The sequence below is a fragment of the Plectropomus leopardus genome, chromosome 23, assembly GCF_026936395.1.
Source record: "Plectropomus leopardus strain MGB_pleo_1.0 chromosome 23, ASM2693639v1, whole genome shotgun sequence".
In the NCBI taxonomy this organism is placed as follows: domain Eukaryota; kingdom Metazoa; phylum Chordata; class Actinopteri; order Perciformes; family Serranidae; genus Plectropomus; species Plectropomus leopardus.
Window position 1 is genome coordinate 3600665 of NC_142198.1, and position 19460 is coordinate 3620124.

The window sequence follows — 19460 nt, forward strand, 5'->3', positions numbered from 1 at the left end:
GAAACATATCTAGCTGGTCAATAACAGCACAAATGTCAGCCTCTGTCCCATTTAGTGATTTGGTAATGCATGGAGCTTTATTTGTTCAGTGAGTGATTATTAACCTGAAAACTACACACTTGAATTTTGGGGAGGGCTTGTAGGAAGTTTGTTCTATTTGAATTATTAAAAAGTTTTCAAAAAATTTAGCTTGTTACTTAAATGGATAGTCAAATATACCACCTATTGTGTGGAAATAAATAAAAACTACCAGTAATAACAAGGGTTTAGGCCTGGCAGTGCAGTACACATGACAGTTAAGAGTTTAAGTCAAGTAAAGAGTGGACATACAGGAAATACGGTGAGTGTAACTTCAAAATAAGAGAATGATGTTTTTCATTTTTAATTGTTATTGAATAAGATTTGTAGTACATAAATATGTAATATGTAAATTAATGACCAAAAAAGTGGATAAAAAACAATAAATGCCAAATGCTAGCTAATTCCCACAAGTGCAAACCCCCAATAAATGCGTTAGACAAATAATAATAATACATACGACAATATATTAAAAAATATATAAAAATGCAAATAAATAAGTAATTCACACCAGGTAGAAATAGCAATATAATGGGAGTCATCTGACAGCTTCCTCAAAATGAAAAATACAAATAACACATATTCATACAGAGGTATTTTAAAATGAATAAGCTAAACAAACAAAATAAATATTAAATAGATAAATAAAACTAAAAATAAGTTAAAAAAAAAAATAAATAAATAAAATGAATAAATACATAAACTAAAAATAATAATGTTTATGCAATTTCAAATACTGAGTCAATCAGTTAACTGTTCAGTTATTTACTTTAGATTATATTTCCCAAAAGAAGGTATAAACACCCTATTATTATTATTGTTGTTGTTGTTATTATTATTATTATTATTATTATTATTATTATTATTATTATTATTATTATTATTATTATTATTATTATTATTATTATGCCGATCTTTTTGATTATATTCAGTATTATTAAATAATATTGTATCAAATATGAATTTCATTAATTCAATAATGCAATGAACTAATGGGAGATATTTTCATTTTGACATCAGTGTGCATTCATTTTTAAACAGTAAAAGAGTGCAAACCACTTGGTTAGAGGTCAGTTAAGGTCACTTTTTTCTTACCTTTTTTTTGTCAGTGGCACTTTTATTTTGAAAGGAAACACCGGGACAGGGACTGTGGTTACAGAGACACTCCTGTCTCTTGTAGTTGGACAGAAGTTTTGCTGGTAGAAGCATGTGATGGTGAGGTGTTGACTGATCACTGGGGGACACTGGACGGTCGGAGTGGACATGTCAGCCAGGTCGGAGCGCAAGTACCGGAGGAGGATCTCCGCAGACGGCCAGCAGCTCCGGGAGGCACCAAACCGACCCGGCAGAATGGGTATCTGGACTTCTTTTACAATAGGCACCTCAGAGCAAGAGCAATATGTCGTCATGGAGACTAACTTTTGAATTGTATATCCCAAAATTAGAATTGGCGTTAGCCTATATTATTATTATCATCATCATTATTATTATCATTATAATAATATCATTATCGATCAATTGATTACAATTATCTCTAGCGCTTTGTGATTTTCTTTCTTTAATTTATATGAGTAACATAATTTTAAATGGACCCCAAAATAGAAATGCCCATTACTGAATTTCCACCTCAATTAAATAATAATAATAATAATAATAATTTCAGTTACAAATTAAAATAGACTTGACTATGACTTTACTTTCTTGAAAGACTCCCTCTGAGCATGTTGTAAGACTTATTAAAGTACCAATACACAATCAATCTAATATTTTATCTGTGATTATCTCCTCAAAAAAAACAATTAGAGTACCTAAATGATACTTTTATTGATGTATAAATTAGTGGAAAGTTATTAGATTACTTTAAAAGTGATAGTAACACCTGGTTGCTGTGATCCGTTTTCATGTTGCAAACACTAAATATTGTTCACTGTACATGCAGTCTATAGTGTGTGTTCATTATTGCTATTCTGTGTCGATTTGGGGACTTGTTTTATTAATTTGCCAATTTCCATTTGAAAAGACACAGCAGCCATATGAGTTCTGTCCTTAAGATAACTTTGGTTACACTTGCGTCTTTGTGTGTTTGACAGTGCATGGTTTGTCCAGAGACACCGCAAGTCTGAAGGGAACTGTATCGACATGTGAGGAAAGCTTCCCAACAGGTAACGTGGTGCTTCTGATAAGCCATTTTTATTGTTGTGTCTTTATTTTTAGACGTAGGCCTGTTATCATAATAAATTTAGTATTGCAGTGTGTGGTTTGTCCAAGTGCCGTTTCTGTACCCCAACAAAGCCATTGCTCAGTTGCTGTGGGTTTACAATCAGTATCAAACACTGTGCTGTCTCAATATTTCATTACATTTATGTCTTAAAAAGTGTAAAAATATAATATCAGTGTTTTGAAGGCTACATTACTGTCAGCTGTTATACACTATAAAATCTGACAAGAATCTCTGAAACTGATTTCTGTAAAAATGTACACAAATATAACTATAAGTCTTAATTTATGTTTACTTTATATCTAATTAAGTTTACTTACTTAATTTAGGTATATATTTTATTTAGTTATATGTACTTAATTTTGTTAAGTTGTTTTAACTTTAAAATGACAAGTTTAATTAAATCAATCTTTTTAAGTTTTAGCAAGTTCAATAAACTTTACTAAAATTTACTGTGCTATATATCTGCATTCTGCTGATTGCAAACTAGTTAAACATGTTTGTATTTTCATAAACATTTTAACAAAACACAACTCGCTGGTCTCCTAAATTCATCAGTGGCAAAATCCTCTCTGTCATGATCAACTTAAGTCAGACTAACTTGGTTTAGTGAAGTTGTTAACACTTAGAAAGAGCAAGGTAATTGAAATGCCATTTTTAAGTTGCAAAAACTAAATAAAATTAAGTTAATAAACATTTTAAGTAAACTTAATGTTAGATATAAATTAAACATAAGTTAAAAGTAATAGTTATATTTACTTTTCTTTTTTTCTCAGGCCATTGGTTTCCAAGATTATTTTAAGTAAGATCAACTTGTCAGATTTTACATTGTAGTTTTTGTTAAGTGTTAAAATATTAAAAAAGTAATTACAAATATAATAGTTTTTTATGTCATTAAAATGTCATAGTATACGGTGTCAGAAAGATAAAATAAAATTGCAGTATGTGCACTTTTAGAATCACTGATCTAATAATTTTGTTTAAAAAAGAAAAGCTCAAAAATGGTCGGTTTATCTCCTAGGTGTCTAGGGATTCTAGGGAAATCTTGTTCCCAGTGTTCAATAGGTGATTACAGCCCTGCTGTGTTCTCACAATGTTATTACTTAATATTTAAACTTTTTGCATCTTTTTTAAAACACACAAGAGGCTACTGAGGTCATGCTACTAGCACTTTGCTAGTATGTTGGAGAGGAACTTAAATAAAGCAGATCAATGCCATTTAAAATATTGCTTTTAGTAAAACCGTCAGCCTGTATGAGTCTTAAGAGAACACCTGACCTGTAAAACTGAAGTGACCTCAGCTGAGAGTCATGTGGGCGAATATGAAGTGGTTTATACCTTGAACCTGTGAGTTGCTCTCAAGTCACTTATTAATCTGTGACTCAGTCACACATTTATTATTATTGACTCAAATCACTTCATAGGTAACAGAGGAAGCTCAGTGCCATGTATTGTAATAGTTTGAGTGCATGGATGAATTATAAAGCAATTGGCCCCTGGGCACAGGCATGAAAAAGGCCCCACTACCTCTCTCACTACCTACATAGAAGCAAGACAAACACAGCTGTTTAGCCTCTTTTTTTGGTTCTTTGTTTTTGTGTTTCTTTGTAGTTGTTAAGCATATCTCTGTGGCTTTGTGTCTCTTTTTTGTCCCAGTGGTTGTTTTGCCCCCCTTTGTGGTCATTTTGAGTCTCTATGTTGTTGCTTTCCATCTTTTTGAAGTAATTTGTGTCTCTTTGTAGTCATTTTGAGTCTCTTTGTTGCTTTTCATGTCCTTGAAGTCATTTGTTGTCTCTTTGAAGTTATTCTGAGTCTCTTTGTAGTTGCTTCACTTTGAAGTTTTTTAAGTATTTTTAAAATTTTGAGTCTCTTTGCCTTCTGTCTCTTTGAAACCATTTCAAGTCTCTTTGTGTTCATTTTATGTCTCTTTGATGTAACTTTCCTTTTCTTTGTAGTTACGTTAAGTTTTTTGTGATCATTTTGAGTCTCTTTGTTGTTGCTTTCCATCTCTTTGAAGTCATTTCAAGTCTCTGTGTTCATTTTGAGTCTCTTTATTGTTGCTCTTCATCTCTCTGAAGTCATTTTAGGTCTCCGTATGTTCATTTTGAGTCTCTTAAGTTATTGCTTTCTGTCATTTTTAAGTCACTTTAAGTCTTTTTCTTTACTTTTAGTGTTTTTGTTCTTGTTTTGCATGTCTGTTACTGTCCATTTGTGGTCATTTTGAATTATATTTTAGTTGCTCTATGGCTCTTTTAAGTCATTTTGTGTATCACTGTAATTTGTTTTCCTTCCTTTTTGTCGTCATTGTGAGTCTCCTTTCAGCTGTTTGCGACTTTTTATAGTCATTTTCAGTCTTTTTCCATTTTAAGTCATTTTTTACCACCACAACAGAAACATCTCAGCTTATTCTTTTTTAATGAACCTTAACAAGTGTTCATAAACTACCTTTTAGGTAAGGAAATAGCAAATTACTGTGCACATGGAGATATAGGCTATTACAGCTGACCCTGTTTTGGAAGAAAAAAATCAATCTTTATTAGACTGCAAGTTAACTAAAATTAAAAGTAAGAAATTTGAAATTAAATTGGTGTATGTTAAGATAAACTTCCTGCTCTCGTCATTGCACCCAATAACTTCCTAAATCCCCAGTTGCTGCTGTTGTTACATTGACACCATTGCTTACAATGTAATGTTATCAAGTGTTTTCGATAACATCCCTAACATCCCTTGAATGTGGTTATTAAATATGTGTGATCAGGATGTGTAGTGTGTGGAACATGCGGCACAGTGACGGTTTGTTGTGTGTTCAGCTCTGCCAGTGCTGCTGGATGTGGTCAGGGGTCCTGAGCGTCTTCCTGCAGACGAGGAGTTGCAGGAAATGCTGAGAGGGAAACTGCGCATTCTACAAGCTGACAGCACCGAGGTCAACGCTCTGTTCACGGTACAGCTCATGACATAAACATGCACACACACACACACACACACACACACACACACACACACACACACACACACACACACATGCACACACATTCCTGGCTACCAGACCTATATTCAGCTCCAAGCAATTTAGCTGTACAAAATTCCACTTCCTCTATAAATGATGAATGAATCAAATTGTAAAGGCTGTCTGTCTGCCTGCTTTGCCATTCTTTAGTGGACAGAATTTAAGCAGCTAAAACATTAAAAGAATACTTCACCCAATAGCAGGAAAGTTTCCATTAACTCTAAAATTGAAACTGCAAATATAAAATATGCCTAATGGAAACATGTCAATTAAAAAAAAAAAAACAACTCAAATTTCTTCATAAAAAGTTTATCATTTAATTAAACTTTTTTTCCCCTCTGTCTGTAGGAGCTGTCCACACATCTCATCTCCATCAACAGTGAAGAAAAAGTGATTTTTGTGAAATTCAAAACTTTTGAGGAAATCTGGAAGTTCACCACATATTACACACTAGGTAGATTTGGAATTGTGCTGCTATATTGCACTGCTAAGAAATCTATTGTTGCTGCTTGTAAATATGATGCCACATTTGTTCTCCTACAGGTTTCCTGGGTCGCTGTATGGAGAATCTGTTGTTAGACCAGAAGTTTTGGCTCAGTTCTTTGGAGGACCACGTCGCAATCGAGGTCTCAATTCAGGAGGACACTCGTAACCTGATCTACAAAGGCATCCTCATGCAGGAAGGTACAAAAGCTCGTAGATCATATGCTTATTGCCCAAAAAAAGTACTTTATAACCTCATAATAATCCAATAAAATAATGTGCAACTGAACAATAAGTCCGAACTTTATCATCATTTTATTTATCCTTTTGAGGTGTTAAAAAATTAATAAAGATTAATTTTTTTTTTCATTTCACATGCACAACTCTTTCTGTGTGTCCTCAGGTTCATTGTTTGCTAGCTGTAGTACCAACCAGATGTTTGACAGCTCCACATCTGGAGGTGACCTGTACCTAGAGCAGGGAGACATAGCCCAGTTTGAGCCTCCCTTCCTGGGCTCAGGGTGGACAGTCCTCTGCCTGGCTGATGGAGCCCGAGGGACAGCACCCAAACCTGTTCTGGAGCCAGTCGTCCCTTTTTATCAGTGAGATCCCACACGTTTTACAAGCATTTAAGTCTTGAGAACTTTGAGAAATCAGTTCGATTTCTCTCGAAAACATGGGGGGAAAAAAGGCAAAAGCAACTTGGCATCAAAAATCCTGCATGTTATATGGCAAGAAATTTGTGGATTTAGAAAGAAAAATGAAGCAAGGGAAAAATGTCAGAAAATTATTTATCTAATTATCATAATTGTATATTTAAAACAATTTTACAAAATTATTTTATTTTTTAAGCACTTTTTTCCAGGTCAGTTCCTTGATTTTCTTGTTTTTTATTATTATTTCTCCTTTCCAGTTGTTTTTTCTTTGGTTGATTCTGCGTTCATTTTGCTATTTTTCTAGTTCTAGTAGTAGTTATAAATTTCCTGCAAATTTTAGGGTCATCTTTTCCCAAGTTGCTAATTGCATTCTTCTGATATTTTTGAAAGAAATCAGGCCAAATTGTCCAGGTTTCAAATGGTTAACACACACAGTTAGTCTCATATAAGGGATTGTGAGTGGTTTTCACTGTTACGATACAGTAAAAGATATTAATTGTTGTTCTCTGTGGTCACCTGATCCCATCTGTCCATAGATGGTTTCTCAAATCCTGCGCAGAAAGCATTTTAGTTGGTGATGGGAAACCTGCCTGTGAATTCCCTCTGGAGTTTGGTAAGTGCAGGAAAATCTGTAGATACAAAAATAAGAGAAATCAATTCATATTGAAGGCTTATATTTAAATTGACACTTTAATTCGGCTTTTTAACTGCTTTAATATCTTACTCTTTAGAGGACAACCAAACAGTGATACTGAAAGTTATACCTGGTCTCACTGTATTTTCCTCCTTTTCTTAGCCAGAGGAACTTGTCTGGCCACAGAGGAGTACGATGCTGATGGCCCAGATGAGCTGAGCTTGGCACCTGGTGATTGCATCATCGTTGTGGGACTCCTGGTGTCTTGTTTTGATTGGTTTACAGGGAGGAAGGAGGCGACGGGAGAAGTGGGTCTGGTCAAGACAAGCCTGGTGAAACCGTCCTCTGACATCTATGCGTGAGCACATCCTCAATACTATTTTGTTAGCCATTTTAACAAAACACAAATTTTATTTAAAAAAAAACAATATATAATAACACTGTGTCTTGTTCTGTCCTTGTCCAACTTCTAGCTCAAACGATATTTTTTTGGACGGAGAGGAAGGGACGTTCTTCAGTCAGCAAGAGGACAAAGTCATAAAGGAAACAACTGCCTCACTGAAAAAGAAATCTCAAAATGATATTGGTCAGAACTACAAACTGGGTGAGACAGAAAGGTCACACTGATTTACTATATACAGATTTGTGTTGTTTGCAAAATATCCAACAAGGTATTAAAGCTTGATGGCAAAATATATTTTCATTGCCTTTAAACAACCCATACAAGCACAATCTGGCCTGACACTCCTATTTGCAAGATGGCATTTCATGTTTTTTCCCTCGAAACAGTTTCAAATGACTGTACAAGATTTAAGGCTCATTTAGACGTAGTCCCCTAACATACAAAAATTGTTAGGTCAGTGTCAAATGTTATAAACGTTACTGCCCTCATACTTCTATGTGTCATTTATGTTGGTGTAAGTAGCCAATAAATGGCACAGGAGGGCTAATCAAAAGATTCTGACAAAAACAAACCAGGTTACGATGGAAGAGGTCGTAATAATGTACCTTTTAATGTTGTTAAAAGTTGTTTGTTTTCTCTTACGATCGAATCTCACTTGAACTATGCCCAATGCCCTTGTAAATTTTGGTGGTAGTTTTCAGAAAACATGCACAAATATGCTTGAAATGAATGGAGAGTGTCTGTCTACAAATCTAACTTTGAGCATAAATGAGCCTAAAAGGGTCCATAGCCATGCTAGCAGCTCTGTATGTAGGCACAATAGTACCTTGGTGTAACCCATCCAAAAAATGTTTTCACAATAGAAATTAACCAGACTTTGGTTCAGTTTGGTCTGGACAAAAACTACCTCTGTTTCTTGGACCAAGGTTCCGCTGTTTGGTCTAGACCACGGTCCAGGGGAGGTTTCACCCCTGTAATCTGGATTTGGAACAAACTGAAATGTTTGAAAGTCTGGACCAAACGAGGAAACTATGAAAGGGCCCTAAGGACTGACTTTGACATGTTTTACCAGTTGTTGAGGTTTTAGGTTGTTTTCTTATTTCCTTTCTTGTACTTTGTGTTCATTCCCAGATATGATCAGTTACAAAGACTCTGAGAAAAAAACATCACGTAAGTACTGCCACTTTGAGTAAATGTCACGCCATTGTGTTTTTTTCGTTAAATATCTCCTACATATTTTAAACCTAGTTTTTTCCTCTCATTACTCTTTTGCAGCCAGCTCTTCAAGTAAAGTTAATACCCAGCAGCAGACTGACCTGAAGAGAAATATTCAGAGTATTCTTGATAAAGGCAGAGACTCACTGCCAGATTCAGCGATGACCATGAATGGGACTTTAGAGGATTCTGTCCTGGCTACAGAGGAAAAAACCACAAGCCCTCCATGTTTTACTGTTTATCCAGTTGTAGAAGGAAACAACAACACTGAGAACTTCATTCCCCTCTTCTCTTTTTTGGACGGACAAGACTACAAAAAAGAGTTTGGCATTCTCTATAAGCTAAGTTCTGAACTCCTTGCCTCCTCCACCTTCACGGGTCACTCGGACGAGGACGAGCTGATTGCCTTCCTGGGCGTTGCTAGGGAAACAGCCAGGAAGAAGCGACACTTTTGGTCACAAACTCGTTTGTGCTTTCTGTTGGGTAAGCTCTGTGCTGGGAGGTTAAAGTTCAGCCAGGCCCGGGTTTACTTTGAGGAAGCCCTCAGTGTGCCGCGAGACGGCTTCACGGACCTCAGACTACTGGCCAGCATCTACTCCAACCTGGTCAGCATATACCTTTTGCAGAAGAATACCGAAAGTTTCTTTGCCCTGACAGAGCGACTTGTTGCCTTGCTATTGGGAATCCCATACTGTCTGGAATACTTAGAGGATAACTCTGCTCTTAAATACATCCTAAAGAAAGCTGTTCTCTCTCAGAACAAAATGGCAGAGGCCCGAGCTTGTCATCTATTGGCGAAGCACCACTGGAATCATTCTGAAGGGGTGAAAGCTGTTCCTTATCTTGAGAGACTACTTGTTCTTTGTGCTGAAGCTCAAAGCACATGGGGCATCTCTCCCAGTCATGAATACCTGACTCTTGGAAGGCTGTACAGTGAACTCGCACTTCCCCACCTCAGTGTCAGTTCAGCCAGGAGAGCTTCTCTGCAGCCCTCTGCTACACTGACGGACTGCCTTAGAAGCATGGTTCTAGTTTTGGACAATGTCAGTAGACTGTCTGGTATCTCACAACAGGAGACCTCCATCCCACCTCAAGTTGCTCCATGTTTATACCAAGCCCTTTCCTCAAGCAAAGTCCAAGGAGAAAGAAATGATCAGTACCATGTTCTGAGCCACCAGCTTACTCTTTGCCTTTGCCAACTCTTTTGCAAGCACAGAATGGTTGGACGTGCCATCAGCCATATGCATACTCTCATCAGCAACAGTCTAACCGCACTGCAAGTCCCTGTCTCTGTTCCAGAAAGAAATAGTGCCCTCATCTGGCTGGCATGGCTTCATATTGACAACAATCAGCCAGATGTTGCTTTGGATATCCTGGAAGCTGTCCTAGGTTCCATGCCAGAACACTGCACTACCCCCCAGGAAGGTCTGTGAGTTTCTATGGCTTATTGTCTTGAAGAATAGCAGTTACAAAGTGTTTCAGAAGCTCTGGTGTAAGGAAATATTTATAGGGACTAAGGAGCCACAGGGACCAAAGTCAAACACTAGGCAAGTTCGATTTGGGCTTGTCTAAAATGAAGAATCTGACAGTTATGCAACATTATGTTGAATGATAAAAGACATGCACAGGTGGAAACGAGCACTGAAAACTCAAGACTGTCTCCAAGCTGTAATGCTGCTGAGTGCACGGCTAACTTAACCAACAACTCATAATTTGAAAGCCCAAATAGTTTGGAAAATGTCCCACTGGACCAAAAGCTCATTTGTACGACAGCCCGTTATTCAAAAAAAACAAATGCTCACCGCTTCAGATAGCCAATTCGCTAAATATATGCTCCAACTCTCCCAACTGAAAGCACACAACAGTTTATCATGCAGAATGATGTTATCAGACCCTCCCTGGCAAGGCATGGCCAGGTCTTGGCCAGTACTTGTCGCCATCGTTGGTTGGGTTGGTGAGGTTTAACCATGAGGAGTAATATTGGTCAGGGTAAGAGAAATAATATCAGGGCAAGAAAATCAGAATTACAGACTGTGGGGAAAAATGGCACCGAAAAGGTTCCTGCACTGGAAATTGGCTAGAATGTAGCCTCCAGGACGACCATCATTATTATCAAACACATTTTAAGAAATTTTATGACTCAACCATGTAATCTAAACTACTCACTTTGAAGTTGAAAGTGGAACATCAAAATTAGCCCTTAGTCATTGATGGTAATTTGCAGAGCTATTTCCTAGTTTAGTGTTCAACTGAAGTATGATGGTTTGTTTGACTCTAAATTTTAAGTGTTATCATGTGTTGATCTTTACTAAGGCGGACTGAGGTGGCAGGTTATGTTTGAACTGAAAAAAAGAATTGCCAGTATTAAATACGTAATAACTGATTCAAAACAATTATCAGTGTGAGATAAGTTGGCAAATGTTGATTTGAAGTCAGGCTGTTTCATAACTGTTAAACTAAATGTGTTTAATTTAACACAAAGGTGTGGTCCTAAACATGCGTGGTGTGGCACTCCGATGTATGGGTGACATCCGGAGGGCAGCAGAGAGTTACGAGGCTGCTGTGGACATCTGTCAAGAGTATGAGGATATGCCAAACTGGGCTGTGGCTCAGGCTAACCTCGGTAAAATAGTTTGCATGGTTTTTACAGATGACTCTTCCAATGGAATTCAGTTCTGTCAGATGACTTTGTGCTTCTTCATTCTCATGAAGGGCTGTTATGTCTAAAGGCTGGAGCCAAAAGACTAGCGCAGAGACACCTGACTGAGGCCGTGCAGCTCTTCTCTGAGCTGGATGAAGAAGGTCACATTGCGAACTTCATCACAGTGTTACTGGAGCTGGGGCAGCATTATGTGAAGCAGCACCAGCTGGACTATGGGAAAGGATGCTATGAGTGGGCTCTGCTGCTGGCTATCAACGCAAATCTGTTAGACTGTAAGTATGTAAGTCACACACGTGTTGTGTTTTCCATTGCAAGCTATCTTTTGCTATTTTCAATAAACTGAACTGGGCTCATCACTCAATGCCAGGCCAGCTGACTGCAACCCAACACCTGTGCCATCTGTATGGCTGTGAGAGTCCAGACCAGGCCCAGTGCATCATCTACAGCCAGCACCAGGTCCAGCTGCTGAGACACACAGGAGACAGAGGACAGGAGGGTGACGCACTGGAAGCTATCAGCCAGCTCTACCTCTCGCTGGGCACAGAAAGGTGCGTGTGTGAGTATGTGTGTGAAGATTCAGAAAGTTCCAATATAACATTTATTATGGTCTTATTTGCCCTTGTCAAAGATTGCTATTCAAAAAAAAAAAAAAAAAACAGGACATTTTTTTCTGCGTAGGTGAAAGCTGAGGCCAGAGGCAGTTTGTTTTCAGTTTGTCTGTTCGTACATACATGCATCTCAAGAGGGAATGTCTTTAAATTTAGCACAACATTCCACCTGGACTCAAGGATGAACTGATAAGATTTTGGTGGTAGTAGGTTAAGGTCACCGTCACCTCGTCTGTGTCATTATTGTAAACGTAATATCTCAAGAACAACTTCAGGAGATTTTTTCAAATTTGGTACAAATGTTCACTTGGATTCAAGGATAAACTGATTAAATTTTGGTGGCCAAAGGTCAAGGTCAAGGTGACCTTGCATTCATTTCATTATTGTGAAAGGGATATTTCAAGAAAACCTTGAGGTAATATTGCCAAATTTGACACAAACATTCACTTGGACTCATCAATGAGCTGATTAGAATTTGGTGTTTAAAGGTTGAGGTTGCTGTGACCTTACTTTGTCCTTGACTCAAAGTGGATGTTTGGTCAAATTTGACAAAATTAGAGATATCACATTCATGCAAATGACAAATATGTAAGTACTTACGGACAATCTGAAAACAAAAAAAACACCTGACCTGTTAGTTTGAAGGTGTTGATGATGAGTTTAAAGTATAGTGCAATAGGACTCATCTAAGCTTTTGAATGTTTTTAGGGCATACAGGGCAGCTCTGGACTACACCAAGAGCAGTCTGGGTATTTTCATTGACCTGGGCTGCAGGGAGAAGGAGGCGTATGGCTGGCTGCAGGCGGGGAAGATCTACCACCTAGTGGACCAGACTGAACTTGTGGACCTTTATGTCCAGGTCCGAGAGCAGTTTGTGTCATGTCTATTAGTTGCAGCACAATCTACAAAACTTTTGAAACTCAATTATGATCTGTATTAAGTGCCAGTATATTGACATTTCTAAAATTGAACTCAGCTGCAGACAGAGCCATCCATTAAAGACAAGCCTTTACTTCTATTTTCTCGGATCCCCTTTTAATTTACTCAAAACCCCTTCCTGTTGTCAACATAAATTCATTCATTCATTCATTCATTGTCCGTAACCGCTTGTCCTCGTAAGGGTCGCGGGAGGGCTGGAGCCAATCCCAGCTGTCATTGGGCGAGAGGCGGGGTTTACCCTGGACAGGTTGCCAGACTATCGCAGGGCCGACACATATAGACAGACAACCAGTCACACTCACATGCACACCCACAACAATTTAGAGTCAACAATTAACCTGACATGCATGTCTTTGGACTGTGGGAGGAAGCCAGAGACCCCGGAGAGAACCCACGCAGAGAATATGCAAACTCCCCACAGAAGGGCACCCCAAGATCCGAACTTTGCCCCTCTTGCTGTTAGGCATCAGTGCTAACCACCACGCCACCGAGCCGCCCTAACTTTAATTCAGTGTGATTTCACAGTACTGATTCACTATATTTCAGCTCTAACTAAAATAACAATGTGTATTTTTAGTGCCCTTTTGTGGCCATAAAGCCCTAAGCAGCTGCTCAGTTGGTTTCAGTTTTGTTACCTTGGTCAGGTAAACTAATCTTTTTTTTCATTGATGTCATTGTCAGGCAGCTCAGGATGTTGCTCTGAGTACAGGAGACACCAAGTTCCTTCTGAAGCTTCTGGAAGCTGCAGGAGACATTTTCTTCAATAGCAACCAGGACCGAGACAAGGCTATCACCTTCTACAGGGTACAGTCAGAGTGAAACACTGAGCTCATACAAACATTTCAAAATTGTTCTTAGTATTTCTTACACTTCTTGCTTCTATTCGCCTATATCCATCGGCACCTTTTATATAAATTTCAGTTAATTCTTATGTAGGTTTAACCCTTTAACACCTGGATCCACGTCAGTTTTCTTTTACAAATTTTTAAACCTCTGAAACCAGAGAAAAATAGCTTGATTTCTTTCCAAAAAAGGGAGAAAATAATATTGAGCAACAAAATTAGCTGGGGGGAATTATTATTATTATTATTATTATTATTATTATTATTATTATTATTATTATTATTATTATTATTATTATTATTATTTTATTCATAATTCTTATAATTATATATTAAGAATTATGTCACATAGTGTATATATACTTATACATACAATTGTTTTCATGTTTATTTTCAAATATTTTTTTTGTAAATTTTTGCAAATTTTTTGCTAATTTTTGGGCCATGTCTTGTTAAGTTGCTTGTTGCCTTCTTCCCGCGTTTTTGCAAAAAATAAAGCAAATTTGCTCAGGTTTCAGGGGTTAAACCATTCATCCATGTTTGTGAAAAATGTTTTATCCATTAAACAGCCTTAGGCCTTTGTTGTACTATAACAGTGTTACTGTTTTGTTAGGAATGATGGTTAAAAAGAAAATAAGACCCAAATTGTAATAAATCTGGAGTTATCCTTTAAGCCTATTTGGTGTCCTGTGTATTTGTGTATTCCACCATGTAGGACCGTGCCCTTCCCATCGCAGTGAAGAGCAGCAGCGTGCACTCCAGGCTCAGGTTGTGTAATAAGCTGACTGAACTGATGCTCAGTCTCAAGCTGTATGAGGAAGCTTTGGAGTTTGCGCAGACTGCACTAGACATCAGTATCACACTGGGTATGGAAAACCTCCAACGTAAAGAATTTTCTATGTTTGTTTTAAATTTGTGGACCACATCTATTAAAAAATCAAATTATCAGTATGAAATGTCACGATATTCTTTATTGCTCTGAACAGAGCCCTGACAGTTTGAAGTCATGTGCTATAGTTAAATACAAGTGTCTTTCTTTGTGTTTGATTGTTCATCCAGGTGAGCGTCTGAATGAGCGAGTGGCTTACCATCGTCTGGCCTCTCTGTACCACTGTCTGGACCAGTATGAACTGGCTGAACACTATTACCTAAAAACCCTGACCCTATGTCCGACACCTCTGCTGTTTGATGAAGAGACACTGTACTATGTCCGAGTGTACCGGACGCTGGGGGACATCATATTCTATGACCTGAAGGTAACAGATTGAAGGTTTTTGTTTTTGTTTTACATTTCAAATTGAAAAGGGAATTCCTTCCTAATATGTGACATTTGTTATATGTTATTTATCTTGGATCAGAGTTCTATTGGATGTTCTAGCCCGCTTTCACCGAAGGAACTATGGTCTTAATGTAACACTCCAGCCATGGTTTCTGGTCCAGTTTCAGTACTTAACGCTGTTTGCTAGCTGAACAAGCAATTCTTACTTGAGCACTTGAGACCAGTTCCTGTGGCTCTGAAGAAACCAGATCTGTTGTCTTGTAAGCTTCTAATTTAGTCACCAATTCACCCAAGAGTCACCATCATTTTTGTTAGCCCTTGATCTAAAAAATCACAAGTTAATTATTTTGTTGTCTCGGGTATAAAATAGTTTCTTCAGAAAGAGGAAGCAAATAGTTGTTTTCATCAGAATGCTTTGTGGCCAATTGCCAAAAAATGCTACCTATTCTTTTTACACTGTGCACAACGCACCTGCAACATGAATTAGACCTCACGTCTAGCTAAATGTTGGTAATCTGCCAAAGGTGCGACATCATCGTTTTGATAAGAAGTGTATTTGTTAACTCTAAGATCTCTTGTCAAGTCCCAATAAAAATGTTTTAGTCCCAAACATTTTGATTCTTTAATGACCTACAGAAGCCCTGAGCAGTAATTGCGGACAATGATGGCCAAAACCATAAAGCCAAAAAGTTTGTCACCTATGTACAAGATATGATCTGCTATGTAGGAGTTAAAGTTCTGGTTTATTGATTAGGCTGTTTTGAGAGTGAGAAAGCCTTGCAGAATGAATCACTAAGTGCACGAAACAAATGCACTGAAAAATCAGCCAAATGCAGCATAGACAAAAGGTTTTGCCTTCTTAGTTAACTAACTACAAACATCTGCTGTAAAACATGTTGGAACTGTGCAGTGGTGCCTGCAGGACCGCCTGCTCATGATGTCTATGTTCCCACGCATATATGCAGTGGACTCAGTGAGAAAAAGAGATTTTTTGCACTGACATTTACAGATACAACTGTCATGAACTTCAGCACGGGAAAGGCAGGACTCAAATGCACAACTCAGACCAGGTGAAATCAGCAAAACAAGGTTTATTCCAGGCAGAGGTGGGCACATGGGAAAGCAGTCAAACTTGAAAAACAAACAAGGTTCAAACAAGAAAATGCTATGACAAAGCTATGAAAAAATGCTGGTACGTGAGCTAGGAACATCAACAAACTGGCAACAAGACAAGACACAAAGGGGGAATATATGCAGGACTAATGGGGAGTGATTAGACACAGGTGCGGGAGACACAATCAGGGATCAGGTGCACACAGACGAGGAGTGGGCGGGGCAGACAGGAACCTGGAACAGAGACAGAGGTGAGTGATCACAAAATAAAACAGGAAGACAAGACATGAAACATCAGGGAGAAAATAAAATACTTAACAGACAGCGGAACCTGACAACAACACATATTATCTCCAACATAGGAGATTGAAGAAATTTTCTCCAACACAGGAAATAAGGGAAGTTTTTTCCTAAATCGGAGATAAAGTGTTTGGCTAACATTGTCAACATTTTTACCTTTCGTCTCAGAGCTTCCATAATGATGAATAATTTGACTCAGTTTTTAAAGATCTGTACATTTTTTACATTATTTTTTTATGTTATCTCTACAGGACCCGTTTGACGCTGCAGGCTATTACCACCTGGCTCTAGCTGCAGCCATGGATCTGGGCAACAAGAGGTCTCAGCTGCAGCTGTGCACCCGCCTCGCCACCATCTACCACAACTTCTTAGAGGACCGGGAGCTCTCTCTCTTCTTCTACCAGAAGGCTAGAGCGTTTGCGGCAGAGCTGAACGTGAGGAGGATTAATATCTCACCGGATCAACAGTATAGCAGCGCCTCACAGTACAAGACCACCAGACAATAGGAAAGACACTTTGAGAGGTCAAATCTTTGTTTCATACGAAAAACTAAACTTTAGCAGATGGCTGGATGAATGTTCTTTTTTTGGTACATAAAAAAATATGTTTCATGAGAAGCCTTATGTCTTAAGCATTAAAACAACAGCACAAATTTGACGATTCCCAAAGGAAACCCCACCTTCAGAACCTTACTTGGATAAGATAATATTCATCTATTGCATTGTGAAAACTGTATGTTGCACACATTCAAAACATCAGGATTCAACTTTACTCAGGCCTCTGTCAATCCACCCACAGAAAATGTATAAATAGATAAATATAACCTAGAATATTGTATTGTAATTGTGTGTAATTGCCTTAAAAATTGGGTCGATGTGCACAGTCATTTATGAATTTTATTCCTTTCCTTTTTGTCATTTTTTTTGGAAGGAGAAGAAGAATGCAGATTTCAACTGATCACTCAAACACATGTACATCAGCTGCATATAATGAAATCTTATGTTTTCTGGTACTTGTTTTAATATTCCTTATCTGGTGGCTTGCTCCTATGTTTTCAGTTAGAGGCTCTATGTCCAAGCAAAAAGTTATAAAGACAGGAAACCATTACAGAACAGTGGTATCATTAAACTGCTTATCAGCTGGCTAAGTTAACTTTGGGTTTTCTTCTGCAGCCACAAGCATATTTATGTAAAAGAGACAGAGCTGTAAATTAAAGCTGTTAATCATCAAAGCCATGAGTTAAGTATTTTAGTTCGGACCACATTAGTCAAAGAAAATTTAATTTCCATTTGCAGTATGTTATTTGGCGGTATGGCTCTGCTCTTGGAGCTCTCTGCCCTTCCTCGTGCCTACATGTAAAGCCTAGGGCAGAGGGAGCACCTCTCCACCCTCCATGCGCCTACGTGGAAAACCAAGGGCAGAGAAAGCACACTTCTCTGCCATCCAACAGCGCACAAGAAAAGTCAGAGGCAGAGAGAGCAAACCTCCCTGCCCTTCCATGTGCCTGCATGAAAAGCCTAAAGCAGGTAGAGCAGCAAACAAGACTTGACACTGATAAGTCAGACACAGCATGAATATGAGGAGCTGAGGTGGAGCCAGGTTGCAAAGTGACATGCTGAAGAAGCAGCAACAGTAAGCAGGCTAAAGCAGTTTAAATAGGATGCCCTGAAATGAGATTTACAAGTTGCTGCATAGAAAAGAGTCATATGATCTATCAGCTGACTCCCTTCCAACTATCAGCTGATCTATCAGATGACTGGGCTGCTTGAGATCAGCTGATGTAGCTGGTTTGTGAGCTGAACTATAGCTAGGCTCAGTTTATATGATACACAATGAAACTGTGACACTTGTGGCAAAATTTGGTCACAGTGACTGCAAACATATATTCAACCTTGTGAAATATAATATATATAACATTACTAAAATACAATGAGAAGCTGCAAAACAACGATTACCAAATATATATATATATATATATATATATATATATATATATATATATATATATATATATATATATATATATAAACATTATTATATACTATTTCTAAAGTGGAGAGTGAGTCTTATTTGTTGGTTTGTCCTATGATGAACAAATAATTATGTGTATATGACGGATATAAAAAGTTAAAATTAAATAAAAATAATGTGTTCTACCAAAACAGAGAAAAAAGTAGTCAGTGATGAATATGGCCTATCTCTTTGGAATGTATAATTTAATGGTTGCAGATTAATAGTGTCTAGATTATTTTTCTTATAAAAAATCATCAGAAGCTCATGGTTTTAGAGCTGCGGTGATGGAATAAGCTGAAGTCTGTTTCTGTCTCAGTGTGAACCATCTGAACAAACACGTCTCTGCTCCGGGTTGCAGACAGGATTTTAAATGAGCGTAGGAGCAGATGTGGCACAACTCTCTTGAAATAGGATGGAAATATCATTATAGAATTATGTCACATTCATGACAGACAGTTCCTCAATGATCCGTACAGTTATTCTGGAATAATCTGACACGTGATGGATGTTTTTCCACATATGTAGCAGGAATTTGTGGTCCTTAAGTGAAAAAAGCTCTTTCTACTTATTTATCATGACAGTGGCTGTAGATGTTGAACCTGTTGAATAATGATCGTGTATCAGACTCTGGAGCATCTGTGTTTGGCCATGAGACAATGTGAGCTGGGCTTCCAAAAGAAACCAAGCAGCAAAATGGAAACACTTTCTGCTGTTTTTGCTGTCTCTCTGTTAAGATCTTGAATGGCACTGGACTGATTGAGGGCTGAATCCTGAATCTGAATCTGAAGCCTGAATCTGAAGCTGTGAATTTGAGCCAAAAATGTGACTTCTGGAGTCAAATCTGAGCAAACGGTCATGAAACCCAAAGGTCAAACCTTTGAAGTCTGAACAAACTGGTTGGATAATTTATAGATTATGGGGAAAATGAGAAAGCAAAAAGCAAAATGGCAAGAACTGCAACACAAAAGAAAATTCTCAATAATTTAAAAAAAAAAACAAAAAACCAAAGT

At 37.9% G+C, this 19460-nt stretch overlaps 1 protein-coding gene across 2 annotated transcripts; it reads left to right on the forward strand.

Moving 5' to 3' along the window:
- The first annotated feature begins 1247 nt into the window (after positions 1-1247).
- Positions 1248-17668, forward strand: sh3tc1 (SH3 domain and tetratricopeptide repeats 1). Of its 2 annotated transcripts, XM_042512019.2 has the most exons (19): positions 1248-1432; positions 2169-2240; positions 5107-5237; positions 5652-5757; positions 5847-5987; positions 6190-6388; positions 6979-7055; positions 7239-7434; positions 7550-7680; positions 8611-8649; positions 8755-10119; positions 11177-11317; positions 11407-11628; positions 11724-11904; positions 12673-12823; positions 13585-13707; positions 14461-14611; positions 14805-15001; positions 16689-17668. In XM_042512019.2, the coding sequence occupies exons 1-19, from the start codon at positions 1342-1344 to the stop codon at positions 16941-16943; spliced, it is 3969 nt and encodes a 1322-aa protein (XP_042367953.2). In that variant the 5' UTR covers positions 1248-1341; the 3' UTR covers positions 16944-17668. The 2 variants fall into 2 exon arrangements, with proteins under 2 accessions (XP_042367953.2, XP_087929825.1); XM_088073699.1 differs by lacking the exons at positions 1248-1432; positions 2169-2240; positions 5652-5757 and having other exon boundaries at positions 5104-5237.
- The last annotated feature ends 1792 nt before the right edge of the window (positions 17669-19460 follow it).

What these genes read in the sequence shown, in the direction of transcription:
- sh3tc1 (XM_042512019.2), top strand. Translation starts at nt 1,342, where the DNA reads ATGTCAGCCAGGTCGGAGCGCAAGTACCGGAGGAGGATCTCCGCAGAC. An exon ending in AAACCGACCCGGCAGAATGG is followed by an intron (nt 1,433 to 2,168) that starts GTATCTGGACTT and finishes TGTGTTTGACAG; the next exon opens with TGCATGGTTTGTCCAGAGAC. An exon ending in AGGCTATCACCTTCTACAGG is followed by an intron (nt 13,708 to 14,460) that starts GTACAGTCAGAG and finishes TCCACCATGTAG; the next exon opens with GACCGTGCCCTTCCCATCGC.